Source organism: Patagioenas fasciata, chromosome 4 (genome assembly GCF_037038585.1).
Source record: "Patagioenas fasciata isolate bPatFas1 chromosome 4, bPatFas1.hap1, whole genome shotgun sequence".
In the NCBI taxonomy this organism is placed as follows: domain Eukaryota; kingdom Metazoa; phylum Chordata; class Aves; order Columbiformes; family Columbidae; genus Patagioenas; species Patagioenas fasciata.
Genome location: NC_092523.1, coordinates 3682935 through 3708755, shown reverse-complemented (window position 1 = coordinate 3708755; position 25821 = coordinate 3682935). Strand labels below are relative to the sequence as shown.

At 52.1% G+C, this 25821-nt stretch overlaps 1 protein-coding gene across 4 annotated transcripts in view; it reads left to right on the top strand.

Moving 5' to 3' along the window:
* PTPRA (protein tyrosine phosphatase receptor type A) overlaps positions 1-20505 on the top strand; it is a 127988-nt gene extending 107483 nt beyond the window's left edge. For all 4 annotated transcript variants that reach the window (XM_071808448.1, XM_065836767.2, XM_071808447.1 and 1 more), the window contains 18 exons: positions 1759-1843; positions 3541-3614; positions 6161-6297; positions 8083-8173; positions 8624-8700; positions 9779-9815; positions 10290-10387; positions 10525-10644; positions 11779-11945; positions 13499-13634; positions 14352-14501; positions 14620-14713; positions 15889-15965; positions 17444-17578; positions 18028-18153; positions 18566-18717; positions 19012-19147; positions 20160-20505. In XM_071808448.1, the coding sequence (XP_071664549.1) occupies positions 1759-1843; positions 3541-3614; positions 6161-6297; positions 8083-8173; positions 8624-8700; positions 9779-9815; positions 10290-10387; positions 10525-10644; positions 11779-11945; positions 13499-13634; positions 14352-14501; positions 14620-14713; positions 15889-15965; positions 17444-17578; positions 18028-18153; positions 18566-18717; positions 19012-19147; positions 20160-20234 (1967 nt within the window). In that variant the 3' untranslated portion in view covers positions 20235-20505. The remainder of the gene's footprint in view (positions 1-1758; positions 1844-3540; positions 3615-6160; positions 6298-8082; positions 8174-8623; positions 8701-9778; positions 9816-10289; positions 10388-10524; positions 10645-11778; positions 11946-13498; positions 13635-14351; positions 14502-14619; positions 14714-15888; positions 15966-17443; positions 17579-18027; positions 18154-18565; positions 18718-19011; positions 19148-20159) is intronic.
* The last annotated feature ends 5316 nt before the right edge of the window (positions 20506-25821 follow it).

Here is a 25821-nt window from a genome sequence, read left to right as displayed (position 1 = left end):
AGATGCTGAAGGGAGTGGAGCATCTCCCGTGTGAGGAAAGGCTGAGGGAGCTGGGGCTCTGGAGCTGGAGAAGAGGAGACTGAGGGGGGACTCATTAATGTTTACAGATATAGAAAGGGGGAGTGTCAGGAGGATGGAGCCAGGCTCTTCTCGGTGACAATCAGTGATAGGACAAGGGGTCATGGGTACAAACTGGAACACAAAAGGTTCCACTTAAATTGGAGAAGAAACTTGTTGGGGGTGAGGGTGTCAGAGCCTGGCCCAGGCTGCCCAGGGAGGTTGTGGAGTCTCCTTCTCTGCAGACATTCAAACCCGCCTGGACACCTTCCTGTGGAACCTCAGCTGGGTGTTCCTGCTCCATGGGGGGATTGCACTGGATGAGCTTTCCAGGGCCCTTCCGATCCCTGACATTCTGGGATTCTGTGATTCGTGGTGGGTGATACCAAAGCTCACGCAGTTACCAAGCATAGATGGAAAGAACTAAGACATGCAAGACCAGGAGGGTTTCATGTTTTTATTTGCCACAGCAGGTCCTTGCATTCAAATAATTTTTGCACCTTTTAGTACTTAAAAGGGGCTGATAAGAAAGATGGGGGCAGACTTCTCAGCAGGGCCTGTTGTGATAGGACAAGGGGTGATGGTTTTAACCTAAAGGAGGGAGATTCAGGCTGGACATGAGGAAGAAATTGTTGGCCCTGAGGGTGGTGAGAGCCTGGCCCAGGTTGGGCAGAGAGGTGGTGGATGAACCATCCCTGGAGACATCCCAGGCCAGGCTGGACAAAAATCTTATACTTGGGTCAGAAGAACATTTCTCGACCTCACAACCACAGAGGAACAAATGCGGAAACTCAACCAGAGTGTCTCTCGATAGCTCCATCATCAGAGATGGACAAGATTAAATCCCACCTAAGAAAATCTGCTGGCTGAGACGTGGAGTGGGGATCTGCCCTGGCAGGGAAATGGATGCGCAGAAGGTGGAAAGGGGGTCTTTCCCTATAGTCTGTGGGGGGCTGAGGCTTTTAGACACAGCACCATGGCCCAGACAGACTGCGCAAGCTGGACAATGGAAATACCCCCAGCTGGCCTCTCTGCGTCCTCATTTATCTGGAAAAAGTGCCCTTCAGGGTCGTTTTCTGATCTGGATAGCATTGCTTGGCTTCCAACCCCATCTGGATAATTTGCTTGCACCAAACACTGTTTCATTGACCTCCAGGGCAAGTTACAAATAGCTTATTAATATAATAGTTTCTTGTGGGTCTCAGAGTATGGGAACATCTCAGATGTGCCTAATCTAAGGGTGTTTGCAAGGGAGTTGTGCAGCACCTGCCCTTGAGAAGTGTCGCGATGGGTCCTCTGATGTCACCTCCTCCCGAACTCAATATTTCCAAGGGGAAAGAGCAGCAAAATCGGGACTATTTTTATAATGTAGGGTCTGTGGGATCTTCCAAGTGCCACAGTTCTCACCTCTTGTTACAAAAGGATCCTTATAGTGTTTGGCCAAACTCATGGACCTATTAGAAACTGCTCATGTGGATCCTTATGTCTCAGGCAGACACTTTGTAGATCCCCAGGTGACAGAGCAAACTTCTAATGGTGGCTGGTGAACCACCACTGGAGAAACAGAACCTTACTTAATACTATTAATAATATTAATATTAATAATATATTTTGCAAGCAGCAGTTGTAGAGCTCTGCCCTGTTAAATGTTGGCACTTGATTTTCGCTGTTGATAACCCCACTTCTCTTTTCCTATTGCAGATGAGACTCCGATTATAGCTGTGATGGTGGCCCTGTCTTCCCTTCTAGTCATAGTATTTATTATTATTGTGCTGTACATGTTAAGGTAAGAAATGCTTTAATGCCGACTTCCCTTAATTGGCAGTAATTAATTACCGAGTGAACAGGAATAAACCTTTTGTGCTGTTTCCTAAGCTAAATGCTGACACAGCTGGTGTTTGCGAAAGAAACCTGTAAGGATAATGAAAATTATGTTTGTGATTATTTAGTAAATGATGCTTATTCCTTTGTCTATAAAGCTGATCCTTGTGTGGGGTGATGCCTGTTCTGCTACTGAAAATGTCATGTTTGGTAGGATGGATTAAACCAAAGCCCCACAAGTGCTGTTAAAAAGCAGGTGCGGTCTCCTTGCAAGGCTGAGGGTGAACTGAAGTCCCTGAATCCAGGGACTTGAACATGGCACCAGAAAGTCCTTTGTGTGCTATTCTTGGATTCCCACCTGGATATTGAACGTGATCCAGCATCCAGAGCCGAGCTCTGCCTGAGGTACCAGACTTATGTACAACCAGAGCTTGTTGGGAGCATTAGCTGATGCTGTAGCAGGAATTATAACTAAAAAAATAGCCTTTTTAGGTCCATTTTCCAAAAAATCCAAACATCTGGGCTGTTCAAAATGTACTATTCCCTGATCCTGAGTGTGTATCTGCTCAGCTAAGAAAGCTCACCCACACTAAACATCTTAATTTACTCAACAATTTGCTGATTAAATAAGTAAGAACAAAATTAAAGAAAGAGATAAAACTCTCTGCTTAGCGATGGAAAAATTCCTCTCGTCTCCTGGCCTTGCAGGGGGAACCCGCTGAGAGTTTTGCCTCAGGATTTGGGCAGCAGCAGAATTCGAGTCCTCCCCACCTGGCTCCCAGCCCTTAATAAAGTAAAAAAATAAGCCTTTCTGTTCACAGCTGCCTACCCGGTGATTCAGCAAAACCCTGAATTTTGGGCAAACGGAGCATAAGCATCTGCTTCCCGTTAAAAGCACGTGGAGATGGGTTTTGCTGCAGGAGGACAGATCAGCCCGGGGTTTATTTGCTTTACTGAATCAGCCCGTGGAGCAGGAACTCCGTGGGGTGTCCCCTATAAAACACAGCCTTAAAGCTTCTCCACGTGGTTTTCACCTCGCTCTGGTCTCCTGCGGCCTTTCACTTAAAGTTTACACCCATGGGGGGGATTTTAGAGATCCCAGAACATCTCGGAGCTGGTTCCTCAAGCCATAAAGTGAGGAAAACCCTTCGTGGCTGCATCTCTTATCCAGAAGGTGCTTCTTGGTGGTATAGGGCAACAAAGATGCTGAAGGGAGTGGAGCATCTCCCGTGTGAGGAAAGGCTGAGGGAGCTGGGGCTCTGGAGCTGGAGAAGAGGAGACTGAGGATCACGGGGATCAATATGGAAAGGGGCAGTGTCAGGAGGATGGAGCCAGGCTCTTCTTGGTGACAACCAATGGTAGGACAAGGGGTCATGGGTTCACACTGGAACACAAAAGGTTCCACTTAAATTGGAGAAGAAAGTTCTTCATGGTGAGGGTGTCAGAGCCTGGCCCAGACTGCCCAGGGAGGTTGTGGAGTCTCCTTCTCTGCAGACATTCAAACCCGCCTGGACACCTTCCTGTGGAACCTCAGCTGGGTGTTCCTGCTCCATGGGGGGATTGCACTGGATGAGCTTTCCAGGTCCCTTCCGATCCCTGACATTCTGGGATTCTGGGATTCTGTGTATCTACTGATGTTCTCCATTCCCTTGTCGTTGGTAGGTTCAAGAAGTACAAGCAAGCAGGGAGTCACTCCAACTCCTTTCGCTTGACCAATGGCCGGACGGATGATGCAGGTGAGACCCACATGGGCGCGAAATGGGGAGTAAAAACCTCATCTTGTAGGAGGAATAAGCTTTGTTCGGATCGAAACGGGTCAACGCAAATGTTCTTCAGGGTAACAATGGAATATCTTCACCTTTTGTTTTTACCCTGCTTGGAACCAACTGAAATCACCTAGTGAAATAATGAGAAATTCTCCTAAAAACCGTTAAAAATTATGAAAATGACATAAAACCCTTGAAGTGGCAGAAGCGAGGTTGGTTTGTGCCCCTTCTGAGCTGCCCACACAGGGTCTTCCCCCTTCTGACACAGCAATAAGACACTTGTTGGGCATGTGGCCAACATCGTGACATCTTTTACTGGGCAGCTCAAATGGAACTGGGAACACACCGAGTACTGGTTTGCAGGAAATGTGCAAAAAGGAAAATAAAGATTGTGTTCCCCAAGTCTCATCTTGGGAAGGCATGTGAAGATTGTCCTGAATAAGTTAAATATAAATAAATTTAAAAATATATATAAATAGTCCGGAATAATATAAATACTATACACCAGAAGACTAGGAAAGCCTGTGGATGCAATGACAGCGCCTGGGGACTCAGTGAACTGGATGCCACAGCTTTGTCCTCCCACCTTATATTTTTATAGGAAAGTAGGGTTTTTTCATCTACGTTTTTATTTCTTTCTTGTTCTGAACTTGCCCCGTTTTCCATGATTTTGGGAAAACTTTTATAGCATGAAAATCCCGCTTCCCAGCTCATTTCAGAGACAAAATGTTTGCCCGCACGTGGTGAATATTAAGAGGGGTGATCACTTCCAACACCAAACTATTCACTGTTCCTCTTGAGTTTTCACAATATCTCTTTGCCCCAAGAAACTTTTTATTGAAAAATTACGTATTTGAGGAATAATTAAATATCCTTGTACCCTTTCAGATTAGGATTAAAACCCCCATGCAGATCTTCACGCTAACTGTAGGCACCAAACTAACATTTCTGAGAGAAAACAGGGAATACGTTGTTTTTTTCTTTATAAAAACCTTTTTGAACCTTCTTAAGATGTATAAATGCAATTGTAAAGCCTTGTGCAAGCTTGCTATAATGTAGGCACCAAAGTAAGAGCTGAACAAGATCCACCACCCCTTAGAAACAGTTCAGATCCTTCTCTTGAGCTCCCTCCACATAAACCAAACACCTTTGGAGCGAGCACTAACTGAAAATCAGCACCTTTTTCTAATGTTGGCAGCTAAAAGCTTCCCTACCTGTTTTACATTTTTGTGAGTAAAGGTGTGAACTTCATAAACTGTGGGGTGTGTTGGTGTAACCTGCCATGGGCTTTCTTGGCTTTGCTGAGGACCCACAAGCAGCAGCTGCCTTTGCTGTGTCTGCCTGGGAGTCACGTCAGGGTGATGGGGCCAAACCTTGCGTGTGAGTGAGGGTGGAATCTGAATTCACAGCAAGGGGATCTTCACCCCCCAGTGTTGACGACTTAGAATCATAGTTTTGGTTGGAAAAGACCCTCAAGATCATCAAGTCTGACCATAAACCACCCCTGGCACTACCCCATGTCCTGAGAACTTCATGTCCGTCTGTCCAGTCCTCCAGGGATGGTGACTCCAGCACTGCCCTGGGCAGCCTGTTCCAAAGCCCCACAGCCCTTTGGGGAAGAAATTGTTCCCAGATCCAACCTCAGCCTCCCCTGGCACAACTTGAGGCCGTTTCCTCTGCTCCTGGCGCTTGTTCCTGGGGAGCAGAGCCCGACCCCCCTGGCTCCAAGCTCCTTTCAGGCAGTTCAGAGATCAGAAGGTCTCCCCTCAGCTCCTGTTCTCCAGCTGAACCCCCCAGGTCCCTCAGCCGCTCCCATCACACTTGTGCTCCAGCCCCTCACCAGCTTCGTTCCCTTCTCTCAACTCGCTCCAGCACCTCAAGGCCTTTCTTGGTGTGAGGGGCCCAAAACTGACCCCAGGATTTGAGGTTTGGCCTCCCCAGATCCCAACACAGGGACGGTCACTGTTCTGGGCCTGCTGGCCACACCAGTGCTGGTACCAGCCAGGATGCTCGTGGTCTTTTTGGCCACCTGGGCACACACTGTCTCATGTTCAACCACTGTCACCAACACCCCCAGGGACTTTTCTGCCAGGTAGCTTTCAAACCGCTCTTCCCCAAGCCTGTAGCATTAAGTGGGGTTGTTAAACTTGATCCTCATTGTCCTGTCCTGCCTCTCCAACAGCATAATGCTCAGCCACAGTGTACTGAAAACTTTTCATTGTATTCTGTGCACTGTCCATGGGAAGAGCAAAAGACCAGGTGGTGTTCAACACCAGGCTGGACAAGGCTCTGAGCAACCTGAGCTGGTGAAGATGTCCCTGCTCATAGCAGTGGTGGCACTGGGGGAGCTGGGAAGGTCCCTTCAACCCAAACTGTTCTATGAAAATACAGGGCAGTGAGGATGCGAGCTGGCCCTAAAAGTGAACATTGTGGGGTGTGCGAGGTCCCTGTGCCCAGCCGGGTGTGGTGAGCTCTGGGCTGGGTGGGCAGCTCTGATGTTGGGGGTGTCATTGCAGAGCCGCAGAGCATGCCGCTGCTCGCCCGCTCCCCCAGCACCAACCGCAAGTACCCGCCTCTGCCCGTCGACAAGCTGGAGGAGGAGATCAACCGCCGCATGGCCGACGACAACAAGCTCTTTCGGGAGGAGTTCAACGTGAGTGCCTTCACTTCTCGCTCTTAAATCCCACAGGCTGCTCTCGGTGTCGGGCTTAAGATGGAGAACAGGGAAAATTCTGGTCTCGCTTCGTAGAGCAGGAACAGAATTTTGGATACATCAGAGCTGTGGTGCGCTGTGGTACCTGGCTTGGGAAACCGAATCGACCAAATAACAGTGCTGCTGCTGGATGCCGTGCTTCAAAAGAGCTTCTCTGAGAGCGTCACAGAGGGACTGATGGTCTGCTTGGTCCTCAGGGGTTTCTCAAAGGGCTGCGAGGTGGGAGGATTCTGTCCATGAATCTGCTGGGAGGGTGGAAAAGCCGCTACCCCTCACATGCGCTACAGAGAGCAGAGGTTTGTTAGCAAGCAGCACTATGAGGTTACACTTTTTGGGTTCAGGACGTGTCCTGGAGATGTTGGGATCATCCAGAGCTTCCCTGCTGGCTGCTTTCCTCCCAGGAGCTGCCTCCATCCTCCTGCTCCTCATGGCTACGAGGGAAACATCGCCAATGTGAATGGCCTGTCATCATCTTAAATCCACAAAGAACCAAAACAAGAGCTCTGACAGAGAAACAGAAATGACCCCATGTGTTTCAATGAGCTGTTAACCCTGAAGCAGAATGATGGCAATTTATCGGACAAGAGAGTGAGGAATAATTCAGGTATTGTGGTTATCCCACCATGCTGGAGCGTCTCTTCTGAGCCACAACCTCTTCCTGACGTTGCTGAGCTCTGCAACTTCTTGTGGCGATAAACCTGTTTCACCTTGGCGTGACAAAAGTAGGCAGGGGACAGAGTTAAATAACTGGTGTATCCCAGCACATAATGTAGGAGATGCTGAACTCCCTGAACTCTCCAGCAGCCTAATTAAAGCAAATCTGTTAATCCGGTTGTCTGCACTGCAGAGGTGTCATCTGCAAATACCTAAAACCTGAGGTCCAAGGTGTGATGTGACAATATGAGGATGATGAGAAGATCAAAACAGAAAAAGCCACTTGAGTTTCTCCAGCTGCTGCACAACTTGATACTGTTCCTGGCCACACTCCGATGAAACTAGATAGGTGGAATGAAACCCCGGGGAGATGAGGTTTTCAGGTTATAAATAATACCAATAAAGCCTCAAAGACTTCCGCTGCTGAAACACGTCTGTCCTGTCAGCTGGAAAGGATGGTGAATCCCTCCAATAACTTTTCATCCCCTTCTCTGTTCGAAGAGATCGTGGAATAACCATTCTGGGGAGGCACATCCTCTGCTCGAACCCAAAACGTGACCAACACAGCATCGCCCATGACCCCAGCACCCCCAACCTACCAGTTCCTGACGCTGCTGGATGGAAAATAACTCCCTGCATGGATGCTCCTTCCCATCACGGGGTGTGCTTGGGCCATGGGGGTACATCGCAGGGGTTTAATTAGTTTTAGCATTGTTGTTAATGGAGGAAATCTCAGCAGGAGCCTCTATGGGCAGAATCGAGCTCCTGCGTCCCTGTACTGGTAGGTTTGGTGTTGGAGGCTTTGCTGCCACCTTGTGTCAGTGGGTCCTGATGTTCCAGATGTCACATTTTTCGAAGCGATTTGCTCTCTCTGGTCCATCATGAATGGTCTCCTTGAGCGTGGTGGGAACAAGGAACTGTTGTTGGGGTGGAGGTAAGGGCTGTGGGTGGTGGGAACACGACTGAAGGGGATGCTGAGATACAGCATGCGCCGATGTGCCAGCTGTGTTGTGGATACTGCTGTGCCATGAGTACAAACATCACAGAAAAACCCCTTTTCTGCTGTTTCAGGCTCTCCCAGCGTGTCCTATCCAGGCCACGTGCGAAGCTGCTTCCAAGGAGGAGAACAAGGAGAAGAACAGATACGTCAACATTTTGCCCTGTAGGTAGCAGAGCTGGTTGGGCTGGGTTGAGGGGAACACATCTTGAGATCCCCATTCCTTTTTCTGGGATGGGTGAGGATGTAGTTGAGGTCATTTCCCATCCCAGATGCGTGGCTGCATCTCCTTTAGCTTTAGATATCTACAAGGAGGAGCTCCCTGGAGCCACCAGCAGCAGGAGGTTGTGGCAAACAAAGCGGTTGGGAAATGCTGAAATGGGTGGTGTGGGGCAGCAGGCTGGCTTGGGGCTTCCTCAAATGTGAGTGCTCTGCAGGTGAAGAACTTCTTGGGTGAGGTTTAGCACCTCTCCAGGCTTAAGGGAGAAGGATTTGGGGGCATAAAGGTGTTTGTGTCTGCCCAGGCCCCACTCCAACACCCGGCTTTCTCGTTACACCAGATACCGGCTGCGTGGAGGGAGTTGTTTTTAATGCAGAGTTTTAATTTGCTTCCAGATGATCATTCCAGGGTTCACCTGACTCCTGTTGAAGGAGTTCCTGACTCCGACTACATCAACGCCTCCTTCATTAACGTGAGTTTTGTCATTTGAAGGGGAAATCTCCACCAGCTGAGCCCCAGCCAACAATGCCTGGTACCCCCAGGATTGTGGAGCTTTTATGGGATGTGATTTGTGCTACCACCTACATTAACATCTCCCCAGCACCTCCAGAGCAATAAATTACACTGATTTTTGATCTCGTAACCTTTGTGTGGCCATGACAGAGCTCACTGTGCTCCACTTCATGTTGTAAACCCAGACAAAAGTGGTTGGAATAAGAGGCCGGGAGCTGGGACTCATAGATCCTGGCTGTATCTCTGCCATCGCTCGGTGGTTTTGCCACAGTCACATCTCTTCCCACCTCTCTTTTCCACACTTACACTCCTCAGAGTGCTGCAAAACCGAGCTGGTTGGTTTGGAAGGGGTTTGGAAACTCTTCCTGCAGGAATTGGGGATTTCTCATTACCGCTGATGAGTGGTGTGGCTGGTTAATCATCGGTACTTCCCAGCTCACAGGCCTGGACCTGGGAAGGGCATGAAAAAGAAATCAAGTGATGCAGCTGAAATCAAAGCAACATTGCCCTGCTCTGCTCCTAGGAGGAGATGAGTCCGATATGATTATCAACATATAGCTCAAATAAATCATACTTTGAGAGAGAAGGAGGCATGTGAAGAAAAGCAAGACCCAAAAGAGCTTTATCCTTTGCTCAGCAGTAAATAAATATCCATTAGGAAGTACACAAAATCAATTCTCAGGAGTTCAACAGCCCGATCTCCTTAAGATTAATCCTGATTTTCGTGGGATGCTCTGGATGCAGGGTCTGGTCCCAGTGGAAGGGCTGTTGGGCACTGCCGCATTAGTGCCCTGTGCCAAAAAATGGGGTGATTCCCCCATTACCTGAGCATGGGAAGCATTTCCTTGGGACAAGGACCCTTTGCACAGGGATTTTCCACTATTTCTGCCCCCCCATCAGTCCTGTTTCTCGCCTTGGAGGCTGCAGGGAGTGAGCAACAGAGCAGGCAATGGCTCAGTTTGTTAATGATGGAGATGCATTTCACGACTCATTAGAAAAATCCTTATATTTTCATTTGTCTCTCTTTTTCTCTACAGGGGTACCAAGAGAAAAACAAGTTCATTGCTGCACAAGGTAAATGCTCAGTTATTCCCACAGCTCTGGCTGGTGGAGGTTGGGCTGGGGTCCTTCTGCTCTGCAAAGTTGTGCTGGTTTAACCACAGCACAACACCCTGTGGGCTCCCCTGGTCCAAAGGAACATGGCTGGTTAAAGCACAAAGCTCAGGGACAGCGCTTCTGCGACGACGGACACAATTTCCCTGGGTGACCTTGGGCAAGTGGTTTCCATGCTCCATTTGTCTGATTTCCCCTTCTTGAGCTAAAAATTACATCATAAAACATACCCAAAAAGCTCAGCTCTTGTGTGATAGGATCGTTCCTTGGCTTAGTGGCCATTCCTGGACACCAAAACACCTCCTGTGCTGACATCTATTGGCCAAATTGTGTTGCATCATCCAACGACGTGTGACTTCGCACATTTGGGTTTCAGTCCCAACACTTGAAGGGTTGATCCCAAAGACAACATTTCTTTTTTTACCTCCCTCTTAGGACCAAAGGAAGAAACCGTGAATGATTTTTGGAGGATGATTTGGGAGCAAAACACAGCGACAATTGTCATGGTGACCAACCTGAAAGAGAGGAAAGAGGTAGGTGCCAGGAGGCTTCGTGGGCTGGTATCTAACCCAGCTTCATCCCAGCCTGGCACATCTCATGTCCATGGGCATGTCTTGGAGCCGATCCCAAGGGACCGGAGCTCACCTGCTCCTGTTTTCTCTCCCCGCAGTGTAAATGTGCTCAGTACTGGCCGGATCAGGGCTGCTGGACCTACGGGAACATCCGAGTGTCCGTGGAGGACGTGACGGTCCTGGTGGATTACACCGTGCGCAAGTTCTGCATCCAGCAGGTGCCAGGGCTCATGTCTCCTGTCCCATCCCACCCCACCCCATCCCATCCCTTCCCTCTCCACACTGGGCATCCAACAGCTTTTCCTCAACTCCTCTGAGGTGCCGTGAGAGCAGAGCTGGGATGAAATGACCCAAACACCCATTTTTAACCAGAACTATTAAGAATTTACTGACCTGGGAGCCCATTCCCAGCAGTTACTGTGTGGCTGTACTGAGAGCGGAGGTGCTGGAGTACCCAAGGGCTGAAATTCAGTCGACTTGCTGTTCATAGAATCACAGAACAGTTTGTGTTGAAGGGACCTTCCCAGCTCCCCCAGTACCACCCCTGCCATGAGCAGGGACATCTTCACCAGCTCAGGTTGCTCAGAGCCCCGTCCAGCTTGGCCTGGGATGTCTCCAGGGATGGTTCATCCACCACCTCTCTGGCCAACCTGGGCCAGGCTCTCACCACCCTCAGGGCCAACAATTTCTTCCTCATTACTGTTTTCTACCTCATTATTGTTACCAGTATCAGTTCCTCCTCTCCCCCACAGATACACAATGCCTGCAAATAATCAGATACAGAGACAAAATCCAGCACCGCATGCATTGGTTCTGATTGTTTTCCCATCTGTTGCTACATTTTCTCATCCTCTGAGGAGGCTCTGGGTGCTTTAGTCACTCTGTTTATTTTCTTGCTGATCTCAGAGGCCAGCAAGGAAGAGCTGGTGGTTGAAAACCCATGTGGACCCTGAGCGGGGTTCTCCTGAGCCTCACCCCTCTCTCTGATGGCCCAGACATGGGGTGGTTTCCTCCGCTGCCTTTAATTGAGGGCCTTGTGGACAGAGGAATGGGAAGGATGAAGCAGCAGCTTCTGTTTGAGCTCACTGAGAATGAAACAGCAGCTTCTGGCAGGTCGGAGCCACAGCCAAGGCCAGGATGGCACCTCTCACCCCCAGGAGGTGGGATGTGATGCCGGGTGATTAAAATGTCATGTTTTTGGAGATTAATTTGGGTCTGGAGCCTGGGTCTGTGCCCTTTCAGCTAGTTCTTCTTAAGCCATCCAGCTCTAGTCTTGGGACTGCAGCTCCCTGTCTACCCTCGCTTTTGGGGGAAAAAAGGAAAATCTGAGTATAGGCACATTTTCCCTTCAGGTTGGCGATGTCACGAACAAGAAGCCTCAGCGCCTGGTGACTCAGTTCCACTTCACCAGCTGGCCCGATTTTGGGGTCCCCTTCACCCCCATCGGGATGCTGAAGTTCTTGAAGAAGGTGAAGACGTGTAACCCCCAATATGCAGGAGCGATCGTCGTGCACTGCAGGTACGTCCTGCTCTTTTTTATTTAACTTTCCTGTGTTAAATGGGAATGCTCCACACAGGAACGTTAAAAAAATGCATATGAATTGAAGGAACTTGTTGGAATCACTGATGTGATGGTGTGAACAGCTCATGCTGGGTTTGGGTCAGATGGGTGCTGAGTGAGCCAAGCTTGACACCACAGCTGGACGTTGGTGGCATCTCCCTTGGATTTCCACTGCCCTGGGCATGTGAGGGCAACATCCCTTGTTGTGAGAACGCAGAACTCAGCTGACAGCGGGACTGAGAGCAGGGACTATGGTGTTTGACCTCCTGTGGGATGGGTTCAGGCACAGCAGCAAGGCTGGGGGAGCCACAGAGCCTCCTGTCCGTGTTTTGGTAAGGGAAAGCCCCACAGTTGAAGGCAGGGATGATCACAGAATCACAAGATCACAGACTGGTTTGGGTTGAAGGGACCTCTGGAGATCACCCAGTCCAACCCCCCTGCTCACGCAGGGTCACCAGAGCAGATCACACAGGGTCGTGTCCAGGTGGGTTTGAATGTCTCCAGAGAAGGAGACTCCACAGCCTCTCTGGGCAGCCTGGGCCAGGCTCTGGCACCTCACAGGAAAGAAGTTTCTCCTCATATTCAGACGGAACCTCCCGTGTTTCAGTCTGTACCCATTGTCCCTCACCCTGTCATTGGGCACCACTGAACAGAGTCTGGTCCATCCTCTGACACCCACCCTGGAGCTATATATCAGCATTGATAAGGTCCCTCTCTTTCTCTTCTCCAGAAGACCAAGCTCTCTCAGTCTTTTGTCATAAGAAAGAAGCTCCAGGCCCAAAGATGCTCCATCTTTGTAGCGTCTGGTGGAGTCCCGCCAGTAATTCCTTGTCCTTCTTAAACTGGAGAGCCCAGAACTGGTCCCAGATGCAGCCTCACCAGGCAGAGGAGAGGGGCAGGATAACCTACCTCGACCTGCTGGTCACACTCTTCCTAATCATAGAGTCACAGAATCATAGAATGGTTTGGGTTGAAGGGACCTTCCCAGCTCCCCCTGTGCCAGCCCTGCCATGAGCAGGGACATCTTCACCAGCTCAGGTTGCTCAGAGCCCCGTCCAGCCTGGCCTGGGATGTCTCCAGGGATGGTTCATCCACCACCTCTCTGCCCAACCTGGGCCAGGCTCTCACCACCCTCAGCGCCAACAATTCCTTCCTCATATCCAGCCTGAATCTCCCTCCTTTAAAACCATCACCCCTTGTCCTATCACAACAGACCCTGCTGAAAAGTCTGTCCCCACCTTTCTTATCGGCCCCTTTGAAGCACTGACAGGGGCTCACTCTGCTTGGTGTCCTCATGCACTCTGGCCACAGCGGTTGCTGGAGATTCTCTGTGCCTCTCTCTGCAAAACCCAGGCAACGCCGAACACCAGGCTGAGAACCCCTCTCGTCTCCGAAACAGATGTTGCTATTTACTCACTGCTGGGAAGCGTCTGGCTCACTCCCGGGCACTCCACAAGGGACCTCAACACCAACACTGCTGCACTGACCACTTGTCCCCTCTGCTCTTTCAGTGCCGGGGTGGGACGCACAGGCACTTTTATCGTCATCGATGCCATGCTGGACATGATGCACGCGGAGAGGAAGGTGGACGTTTATGGCTTCGTGAGCCGGATCCGGGCTCAGCGCTGCCAGATGGTACAGACAGATGTAAGTGAGCTGCTACCGCACTTTTATTTCGACTTCGGAGGTCTGCACTGTCAGTGCCGGCCTGCAGCGAAGCCCACGCGAGGGTTGAGTGTCATCCCTCGGTTTGGAAGGATGCAGCATGATGTGAGCCTTTTGCTGGATCCTGCTTTTTTTAATCCTCTTCATAGAATCACAGAATCATTTTGGTTGGAAAAAACCTTTAACATCAAGTCAAACCATAACCCACCCCTGGCACTGCCCCATGTCCTGAGAACCTCATCTCCATCTGTCCAACCCTCCAGGGATGGTGACTCCAGCACTGCCCTGGGCAGCCTGTTCCAATGCCCCACAGCCCTTTGGGGAAGAAATTGTTCCCCACATCCAACCTCAACCTCCCCTGGCACAACTTGAGGCTGTTTCCTCTACTCCTGGCGCTTGTTCCTGGGGAGCAGAGCCCGACCCCCCTGGCTCCAAGCTCCTTTCAGGCAGTTCAGAGATCAGAAGGTCTCCTCTCAGCTCCTGTTCTCCAGACTTGGAGAAAGTTTTGTGTCATGTCAGTTTTGTGTGATGTAGCAAATACGTTCCCACTCCCCATACAGCAGCAGAAAGGTTGTCACCCACTTTTCTGGGGTCTCAGGGGTGGCCACTTGCCCAGCGGACACAGGTGGACAGTGGGGAGGTGGGTTTGCAGCCAGCATGTGTGCAGAGACTCACGGCTTCTCCCTGCAACCCTTGCAGATGCAGTATGTATTCATATACCAAGCACTTCTGGAGCACTATCTCTACGGTGACACGGAGCTGGAGGTGACCTCGTTAGAGATTCACCTCCAGAAGATCTACAACAAAGTGCCAGGGACCAGCAGCAACGGGCTGGAAGAGGAGTTTAAGGTGAGCATGGCTGTTGTCCTTGTGGATCTGCTCAGATGGTGCTCCCAGAACCACCATGTCCTCGCCTGGTGCTGGGTGGCTCTGAAAGGTCCCTCTGCTTTCTCTCTCTCCTCTGCAGAAGCTCACTTCAATCAAAATTCAGAATGACAAGATGAGAACAGGCAACTTGCCAGCAAACATGAAGAAGAACAGAGTGCTTCAGATAATTCCATGTAAGATGTGTTCGTCTGCCTGGGGAAAGTGTTCCCGGTGGGTGTGGGGACCGTTTGGGTGGGTGTGGGGACAGGAGTCAGGCTGGAGAAATGGACCAACAGGGCCCTCCTGATGTTCAGCAAGGAGAAGGGCAAAGTCCTGGCCCTGGGGAGGAACAACCCAGGCACCAGTATGTGCTGGGGCCACCCAGCTGGAGAACAGCTTGGCAGGAAAGGACTTGGGGGTCCTGGTAGACACCAAGGTGACCAGGAGCCAGCAGTGTGGCTTTGTCACAAAGGGGGACAGTGGTGTCCTGGGCTGCATTAGACAAAGCCTCACCAGCAGGTTGAGGGAGGTTGATCCTTCCCTCTGCCCAGCACTGGTGAGGCCACACCTGGAGCACTGGGTCCAGTGCTGAGCTCCCCAGTGCAGGAGAGACACGGACAGACTGGAGAGAGTCCAGCCAAGGGCCATGGAGATGATTCAGGGCCCGGAGCTTCCCTGCCGTGAGGAGAGGCTGAGAGAACTGGGACTGTTCAACCTGGAGAGGGCTCAGGGGCTCTCACCAGCGTCCATAAACACCTGACGGGAGGGTGCAGAGAGGATGGGGCCTCTTTCCATTGGTGCCCAGTGACAGGACAAGGGGCAACGGGCACAAACTGAGACACGGGAGGGTCCACATGAACATGAGGAAACACTTTTTGACTGTGTGGGTGACCAAGCACTGATGCAGGTTGACCCAAGAGGTTGTGGAGTCTCCATCCTTGGAGATCTTCAAAAGCCGTCTGGACATGGTCATGGGCAACAAGCTCTGGGTGGCCCTGGTTGATCAGGGGATTGGACCCAATGATCTCCAAAGGTCCTGTCCCACCTCAACCACTCCTTGCTATGACTTTCTTCTCAGTAGGGTGATGCTGCCGAGGGTTTGTGTCTCAAGGGAGAAGGGAGTCCCTGTGCCGAGCAGGTCCTGGACTTCTCAGCGTCCCCTCCTCCCTTCGCAAACCAGGGCATGGCAGAAGCAGAACTAAAACTCCTTATCCCAAACGGGTGCTGTCAACACAGGACTCTCCTTCCCACATCTCTGTCCTCTCACCCAGGGCTTGGTGACTTCCCAGCTAAAGGCCACGTGTAGTTATCAAGGAATCCTGCTTTGAAGATGTTTCCCAAAACTCACATCATTTTGTTTCTGTTTCAGATGAGTTTAACCGGGTAATCATTCCAGTGAAGAGAGGGGAAGAGAACACAGACTACGTAAACGCGTCCTTCATTGACGTGAGTCTTCTTTAATCTTCTTTCTATCTTCTCCCAGTACAAACTCATCACCTCACTCTGCTTTCTGCAGAAAGGATTTGCCCCAAAGATCTCTGGATTTCACAAAGCTCTTTCCACTTGGCTTTGTGTTGTGTCACTGGGTGGTGCTGGTTTCTTCTCCAAGAAACCCCTGTTTATACACAGTTTCTTTGTGACCCACGGATGGTGGGAGTGAAGAGCTGGAGCTTGAGCAAAGCCTTCAAATTCTGATCTTACTTCTGCAACTCCAGGCTCTGATGTTGGCTTTGGAGAAGCAGCTGCATGTAGCCATGGAAATGCTTGTTCCACGGCACCGTTCATTTGGTCAGAAAATATCTGCTAGATTGGGTCACGGAGCGATACACAGATCCCAAACCCCTGGAGAAAAACCAGGTCAATCCCATTTCACCTGTCTGGGTGACAGCGGGTGGCGAGGCAGCGAGGTTAAGTGCTTTCCTCCTCCTGAGGAGGAGCCAAGTGATCGCACATTCTATTCTCATCAGAAACCATATTAACTTCAGGGACACGTTTCATACGAGTATTTGTTTTCGTGCAGTGATGCCAGTGCTGGAGAAGTGACAGAGCCCTGCTCTTTTCCAGTCCAATTTCTCTCTTCATCTCCTAATGGCACTTTTTTCCCCCCCACAAAGGGTGATTACTTCCATGGGTTGAACCAGTAAAACCAACTTGTTCCCAGTTACAACCTCCCAAATTAATTGCTCCCTGAAATCTCCTTTGCTGGGTCCCCACGGGTTCCTCTGCCTTGTTCTGCATTGAGATCAGAAAGCTTAAATGTCACATAAGCAATTTTTGGTGAGGATTCAATTTCCTGCCTCTGCTGAACTTTGCCTAAATGACAAACTCCAAATGACGAAGTGTCTTTAGTCACGGTCTGCAGCCAGGGCACAGGGCAACGTCAGAGGTTTTTCTGGAAACAGAAGCACTTTGTGGTTGTGGAAGAGCCAGAGCCACCCAGACTTATTACTGTTTTTCACAGAATGGGACCTGAAAGTTCATCTAGATACATCTAATTTTGCTTACTTCCTTCCAAAAATCCCTAGTAAAAATCATACCTAAAGTATTTGGAGCTTAAGCAAGGCTCTGCTACAACACTTGGACTTTGCGACATCTCGTAGGAGCACTGGAAACCCAAATCTTTCTTCACTAAGTGGATGAGGCTGTGAATATAGGGGATATGATCCTCCTCCAGCTGTTTTGCTTTAAAAACTAAGGTCTTACCCCGATAAAGCGCTGCCTGATGGCACCTTGGCTGCCAAGCAATGGTGCGGAGTGATGTAGCCCGCCATGAGAGCAGGTTTCTCTGCCCAGGCTGTGGTTATTCACACGGACAGCCATGGTGTTCCCAAAAATTCCCTGAGCTTGGTAACGAACCGTGTGTCCAGGAGCGTTTCTGCCTCCGCTCCCGGCACCGTTTCACTAACACTGGTTTTAAATCGCAGGGTTATCGCCAGAAGGATTCCTACATCGCCAGCCAAGGGCCGCTGCAGCACACGATAGAGGATTTCTGGAGGATGATCTGGGAGTGGAAATCGTGCTCCATAGTGATGCTGACGGAGCTGGAGGAGAGAGGCCAGGTGAGAACCTGGGGACTTTGCACTACTTCAAAGGGGTCGATGAGAAAGATGGGGACAGACTTTTCAGCAGGGCCTGTTGAGATAGGACAAGGGGTGATGGTTTTAAACTGAAAGAGGGGAGGTTCAGGCTGGACATGAGGAAGAAATTGTTGGCCCTGAGGGTGGTGAGAGCCTGGCCCAGGTTGGGCAGAGAGGTGGTGGATGAACCATCCCTGGAGACACCCCAGGCCAGACTGGATGGGGCTCTGAGCAACCTGAGCTGATGAAGATGTCCCTGCTCATGGCAGGGGCTGGAACTAGATGAGCTTTAAGGTCACATCCAACCCAACCCACTCTATGAGATCCCAGGTGGCTTTGGGCAGCCGCCAGCCCCAGCAGAAGACTCGTTCCATTCAAGCCCATGGGAAAAGTACAGGATCTTCACCCTGTCTCCTGTCCTGCTTTCTCAGGAGAAGTGTGCCCAGTACTGGCCGTCTGACGGCTCCGTGTCCTATGGAGACATCACTGTGGAGCTGAAAAAAGAGGAGGAGTGTGAGAGCTACACGGTGCGGGACCTGCTGGTAACCAACACCAGGGTAAGAGTCTGGAACTCCAGGTGTTTTTGGGTTTGGGCATCCTCAAGCCCCACTGGTATTTATGGTGCTTTGCGGTTCCTCTTGCAGGTGCTTTGGCATCTTCAGCTCCACCTTCTCTGTCATCCCAAAATAGTGTCTGTCCCCTTCTTCCCTACTGTTTAACTCCCACCTCAGGGGGTTCTTGTCCTTCTGATGGCTCTTCATGCATCCACCTGCCTTGTCCCTGTGCCCACCGCCAGCATCCCTCCTGCTCCCCATTCCCCACATCCTGCCCTGCTCCGTGCCACAGGAATGTCCCCCCTCCACAAGCAGCTTTCCTCAGTGGTTGGTTTCCCCAAAGCCTCGAGCTGGTGGGTTTCTTGATACAGATCTCAAGCCAACTTATTGACCTCAAACTCTCCTCTTCCACCAGGAAAACAAGAGCCGACAGATTCGGCAGTTTCATTTCCACGGTTGGCCAGAAGTTGGGATCCCCGGGGATGGGAAGGGAATGATCAACATCATCGCAGCTGTACAGAAGCAGCAGCAACAGTCTGGCAACCACCCCATCACTGTGCACTGCAGGTAAAGCCTGGTTTGGTCACCCCTCCAAGGCGATCTGCTCTGCAAGGAGCTTTTGGTCCTTCAGAAGACGTGGGCTGAGCAGGAGCAGCCTGGGCAAACGTGATATGAGGTTTTCCTGCTCAGCTAAGCAAGACTTCAGTCTTGTAGAGCGTGTCCTAGCTAAACTAGGAGAGACTTGGACAGGAACGTTGGTTCCTCCATTTCTCTGGTGGTTCCCGTATGGATTGTCCCCGGGACAAAGCCAACACGGTCAGGATGGATGGTTTCCTTTACCTTCTGGTTTCTCTTTGGCAGTGCCGGAGCAGGAAGAACAGGCACCTTCTGTGCGCTGAGCACTGTCCTGGAAAGGGTGAAGGCAGAAGGGATTCTCGACGTCTTTCAGACAGTGAAGAGTTTAAGACTACAGAGGCCACATATGGTGCAGACACTGGTAAGTGTAGCTGAGCTCCTCCTGCCACCCTGAACTTCAGCAGGAATGGGCTGGGGACTCAACACTGAGCAGAAACTTCCTCAGTTGAAGGTTTTATCTCTCCATGAAAGATTAAGGGTTGGAGGTGGGTCAGGAGATATCTCCTCTTCCTGCTACAAGGGCAACTGGAAGAGTGGAGCTTGGCTGGCTGAAGGCATCAAGCCCCTTTGGAGCATTGACACAAGCTGTAGGAACCTCCTTGGAGACAACTCAGCCACAGTCCATGTATCTATGGGCTCCAAGAGCCTTGAAACCTCTCCTGGGGTGGCTTTGGCATGGGCGTGGGTGGGCAGGGAGCGGAGGAGCAGGTGGGACTGGAGCACAAGTGTGGTGGGAGCGGCTGAGGGACCTGGGGGGTTCAGCTGGAGAACAGGAGCTGAGGGGAGACCTTCTGATCTCTGAACTGCCTGAAAGGAGCTTGGAGCCAGGGGGGTCGGGCTCTGCTCCCCAGGAACAAGCGCCAGGAGCAGAGGAAACGGCCTCAAGTTGCGCCAGGGGAGGTTGAGGTTGGATGTGGGGAACAATTTCTTCCCCAAAGGGCTGTGGGGCGTTGGAACAGGCTGCCCAGGGCAGTGCTGGAGTCACCATCCCTGGAGGGTTGGACAGACGGACGTGACGTTCTCAGGACATGGGGCAGTGCCAGGGGTGGGGGAATGCTTGGACTCCATGATCTTGAAGGTCTTCTCCAACCAAAATGATCTGTGGGTCTCTGACTAGATGAAATCTTGTGAGAGGGATTCGCAAGGATGCTCAGGGATTTTTTAGAAGGTCTTCTTGGGGTCAAACTAGGACCTCAGCGGGAAGGGCAAAGCAGTTTCCTTTGTTGGTGGCACCATCTGGTTCCTGCCCTCGCTCTGGGCTGAGGACACCAGACCACGGTGAGTCCCAGCAGGTACAGACCACAAAGCGTCTGATTATATCTCAGGTGTGAATTTTCTCCATCTAACGCCACGTTGTCCCCTGAATCCCGCAGGAACAGTACGAATTCTGCTACAAGGTGGTGCAGGAATATATCGACGCCTTCTCAGACTACGCCAACTTCAAGTGAAGAGAAACCAACACAAAACAAAAATCCACTCCGAGAAACAAATGACAGAAGAGTTGCCTTCTTTAATATTTTGTAATATTCTGTTTGTTAATATACCCCCCCCCCAAAAAAAAAATATGTGTATATATCTTAACTGTTTTAGAGGTTGGTACCATAAGCTTCGTATTAGCTGGAGATTTTATATGTAGCAAAGTGTTAGTGCAGATACTGTTGGCTCCTTTTTTTTTCCAATGTTTTATTGGGGAATTAAATAGCGTGATGTTTGGATTAATATTGTCCTACCATCTCTCTTCTGGAGAGTTGATACAGGCTGTTATTTTGTTTGTAAATCTTTTTATTTTGTTTTTTCTTGAGGGAGTAAAGCCTTTTAAAAAAAGAAAAGAAGAAGAAAATGATATCCTGGATCTTACCTGAAAACCAATACAACCCACAGCCCCACAAGCACAAGCGTTTCCGAACCTGCAGGGAAATGGTTTCACATTTTTCCGCTGGTCAGCTCTTTAACAAAAAAACAAGGAGAAAAAAAGAAAAGGCTTATTCTGTGTGTGTGTATATATATAAATATCCTCATTTTTATATAAAAAGCAAAAAAGGTTTCCTCCTTGAGGGTTTGGAAATTGTAGTGACCAGAGCAGCTACTGCAGGAATTTCACCCAAAAAACAAGAAACCAACAAAACAAACAGAATAACAAAAGGGTTTTTGCTCCCTGAAGGAAATGTCCATGTTTGGTGCCAGATTTCAGAGCCACCATGGAATGCACGGTTGTCACCACGGATGGTCGAAGTGGCCCCGTTGTCCCTCTGGTCCCTTCCAGGAGGGACCTGCAGCTTCTGCGGGGGGTTTGGGGGAGAACGTGGCTCCCCGTGGTCCCAGCTCCATCTTCTCACCACTTGTGTCTCCTCCCAAGTGCCACCCGGTCCCTTCCCTCCTCCTGGTCTGTACCAGCAGCAAACGAGAAGTTTTGGAGCCACCTCGGGCTGTGTCCGTTTTCCACCCTGTGACCTTGTGCCCACGTCCTCCTTCCCCAGCTCTAAAATGAAGCTGGGAGACCAACTTCCACCCAACCCACCAGGAGAAAAGCGTTGGAGAAACCCAGGAGATCTTCCAACAGCCAAGGTCCAGAGAACAAACCAGTTGGAGAAATTCTGTTCAATTTATTTTATTCTATTTTTTCTTCTCTGTACCCTCAGTACTCCTGGGAAGTGTGGCTGAAAGTGAGGGAGAAGAGCCCCGTGTCCCAGAGGAGACAACAGGCTTTCTCCAGCCGTAGCAATGAGGAGAAGGGACCTCTGGGCTCCACCACACACACCCAACCTCCTGCAGGTCTTTGCCTCCATCCTTGGACCAGGAGACCTCCAGCCCTAGATCCTGGAGGGGATTTTAGATCTGAGCAACCTGAGCTGGTGAAGATGTCCCTGCTCATGGCAGGGGTTGGTCTGGATGAGCTTTGAAGGTCACTTCTAACCCAAACTATTCTGTGATTCTATGATCATGTCTTCTACTATCTCCAGAGCTGCTGAAGTCTTTATGTGGGCACATTCAAAACTTCAAGCACCTTGATCCATCAGGGATTGGATTAGATGACCTTCAAAGGTCCCTTCCCACCTAAAGCATTCGATGATTCTATGATCTAACCTGGGTGTTGGTCCTGCCAACAATGTCTCCGTGTTTCTGCTTCTCAGGAAGGATGCGAATGGTCCTATACCTTGGAAGTGCAGGAGCAGAACTTGAACAACAGGCCAGAAATTCAGTGTCATCGAGGTGACTTCACACCCTTGGGTGGGTGACATTCCACAAAAGCAGCTGCAAATGCAAATCATAGAATTATGGAAAAGTCTGGGTTGAAGGGACCTTAAAGCTCCCCCAGTGCCACCCCTGCCATGAGCAGGGACATCTTCACCAGCTCAGGTTGCTCAGAGCCCCGTCCAGCCTGGCCTGGGATGTCTCCAGGGATGGTTCAGCCACCACCTCTCTGCCCAACCTGGGTCAGGGTCCCACCAACCTCAGGGCCAAAACAATTTAAGACCGTACAATCTTTTCACCCTCCAGACACGTTAAGGGGTTTTTTCTTCCCAATGGAGGCTCCATCACAGAGAAGAATTTGAATTATCAGAGAAAGGGGCAAAAAATACCTGCTGATTTTTATCATTCCCCACCCAAAAGAATCAAAACAGAAGGAAACCCTGATGCTGGTGATGGGCCGGGACACACGGAGAGTCCTAATGGCCAACAAAGACCTAAGGATGCAGAAGAGTCCTGAGGACCCAGGGGTGCAGCACCCTGTGTTTTAAAAACAGCTTTATTGTGGTTTATTTTCATATTGGTTTGGTCACAAAGAGGTGTCTGATCGAACACCCTCCTTGTTCCCCTGTGGCTGGGGTGACCGTGCCCTGGTTACTGGGGGAGCTCTGCAGGCACTGAGAGAACTGGGACTGGAGGTTTCACCCCCAGGATTCACCTGGGTCCCCCCCCGGGATCACTGCGGGAGGTGACAGCGCTTGGGGACAGTGAAACCCCCCCCAGCCAAGGGGGTACTGGGGGAACATGGGGCTGGAATCTCAGGAATCCTGGGAAAATCCACCCTGTGAGTTGAGTTACTGAGTTTTCCAGCAGGAATTTTCCAGCTGGGGGAATTTTCTGGTGGGGGAGGTGATATTGTGGGGACAAGGAGACACCCCCAGCAAGCCCAGAACACCCCCAAAAATGACTTCACTTCTGCCACCATCACCTGGCACCCAACATCACCATTAATAAATGTTAATTCTTGAATTGGGGATTTTGGCCAAAGCTCTAAATCACACTCAGAAATAAACCCTTCTGGAATGGGGGGGCTGCGCTTGGCCACTGTGGGGGCTCCCCCTAGGGACACGGACCCCCCAAGAACCTCTTGTGCCCCCCCACAACCAGGCACTGGCTGCTCAACTGGGAGCTGGCGCTGGGTGGGGAAACTGAGGCACGGAGAATTTACTCCCTCATTCAGCAAGAGCATCCCAGGGTAGAACACCCCCCCCAAAAAAGGGGGTGTCAGGGCACTGCCGAGGGGATTTGGGGGGGAAGGACGTGACGGGCACTGGCACCAGGACACCGATGCCACCGATGCCACCGGCGAGGTCACGGTCCCCCATGGGAGCGATGGCAGGGCCGACGTCACCATGTCCAGCCCTACAAATAGCGGAGCTGTTTGTCATCAGTGCCACTGTCACCACTGCCACTGTCACCGCTGTCACCCACCGGACAGGTGAGGCTGATGGGAGTGGGGGGCTGAGGGGGTGCTGGTGGCATGTGGGGACCCTGGGGTGGGGGGTCGTGCTCACCCCAAATCTGACCCAAATGGTGCTCTGGGGGGGCTGTCCAGGCTGGATACAAAGCCCAGCAGCACCCATGAGCGCTCATACCCTCCACATCTTCATGCCCACCCCAAAGAGCACCCATGGGTGCTGAGCCCCTCTGCATCTCCATCCCAAACCCACCCCAAATGGGACCTGTGGGTGCTGAGCCCCTCTACATCTCCATCCCAAACCCACCCCAGCAGCACCCATGGGTGCTGATCCCCTCTGCATCTCCATCCCCAGACCACCCCAAAGAGCACCCACAGGTGCTGAACCCCTCTGGATCTCCATCCCAAACCTGCTGCAGCACCACCCATGGGTGCTGATCCCCTCTGCATCTCCATCCCCAGACCACCCCAAATGGGGCCCATGGGTGCTCAGATCCTCTGCGTCTCCATCCCAACCCACCCCAGCAGCACCCATGGGTGCTCATCACCCCCACATCTCCATCCCCACCTCACCCCAAACAGGACCCCTGGGTGCCCATCTTTGCAGGACCCACCCCAAGCATCACCCATGGGTGCTCATCCTCCCCAGCATCTGCACCCCCAGCAGCCCCCCTGGGTGTCCCCTGGGTGGGTGCTGGTGTCACAGTGTCCCCCATGTCCCCACAGCCCCCCGGCCATGTCCCCACGCGGGTCCCTGGTGCTGCTGGCGCTGCTGCTGCTCCTGGCCGCCCCCTGCCCGGGCCAGCACTGGTCCCACGGCTGGTACCCGGGGGGCAAGCGGGACCTGGGGCCCCCCCCGGCCCGGCAGGTAGGGCCCTGCACCCCCGGGGTGACCCCCCCAGGGTAAAACCCCCCGATCCCGGCGTTATAACCCGTTTGGTTCATCCCCTTCCCTGGGTTATTATGTGTGTTTCCCCCGTGGTCATTTTACCCCCGAGTTTCACCCCCCGCGGATTTATACCCCTCCCGATCCCCACCCCCTCGGGTTACCCCCCCCCCCCATTATACTCCGTGGACTATCCCCCTCCCCACAATTAACCCCCGTTGTTATATTCCCCACTGAGTTCGCCCCCCCGGAGTTATAACCCCCCAAGAGTTTCCCACCCCCAAATTATCCCCCCCGCCGATTCACCCCCCCCAAGATTTATATCCCCCCAGATTACAACCCCCTCGCCGTGTTATCCTCCCCAGATTAACCCCCGGATTAAACCCTGGGTTTAAATCCCCCCCCCCCGGTGTTATGTGTCCCCCCCCGGGCTGCGTGTCCCCCCGTGGGCTCTGTGTGTGTCTCCGGGTTTAAATCCCCCCCCGCGGTGTTATGTGTGTCCGCCCCGGGCTGTGTGTCCCCCCGTGGGCTGTGTGTGTGTCCCCGGGTTTATATCCCCCCCACGGTGTTATGTTTCCCCCCCCCGGGCTGTGTGTCCCCCCGTGGGTTGTTTGTGTGTCCCCGGGTTTATATCCCCCACCCGGCTTTATGTGTCCCCAGCCCCGGGCTGTGTGTCCCCCCACCCGGAATTGCGTGTGTCCCCCCCCCCACGGCAGCCCCTGTCCCGCAGGTCTCGGTCCCGCTCTGGCGCTGCCGCCCCCACGCGTGTCCCCCGCGGCGGGAGGAGCCGCTGCCGGTGAGTGGGGACGGGAGGGGACACCGTGGCGAGGGGGGGTCGCGGCGGGTCCGGTCCCGGCCCCCACAACTCCGCTCCCCGCAGGGCGCTGCGCTGCGCTGACCGACCCCACGCGGGACCGACCCCACGCGGGACCGATTCAGGAGCGGCCGCGGGGCCCCGCGGGAAATAAAGGGGCTCGGGGGGAGCCTGTGCGGCTTGGTGGCAGCTGCCGGGGAGGGGGGTGTGTGTGTGTGTCCCGCGTGGGTGTGTGCGGGGGTGGCGTGTCCCGTGGGGGCTGTGCCGTAGGGGGACGTTTTTCACGGGGGGCTCCGTCCTCTGCTGGGCAGTGCCCGTGTCCCACGGGGGTCCGTGTCCCATGGGGGTTCCCGTGGGGCAGTGCCGTGTCCTGTGGGGTTCCGTGGAGGTTCTGTGTCCCGTGGGTTCCCGTGCCCATTGGGTCCCGTATCCCGTGGGGGGTTCTGTATCCCGTGGGGTCCCGTGGGGCAGTTCCGTGTCCTCCGGGGTTCTGCATCGCATGGAGGTTCCGTGTCCCCTTAACTCCGTGTCCTATGGCATTCTGTGCCCCGTGGGTTTCATGTCCCATGGGGTCCCGTGTCCCTTGGGGGTTCCCGTGTATCGTGGTTCCCCGTGTCCCGTGGTTTCCGTGTCCCGTGGTCCCGTGTGGTTCTGTCCCCTGTGGGGTCC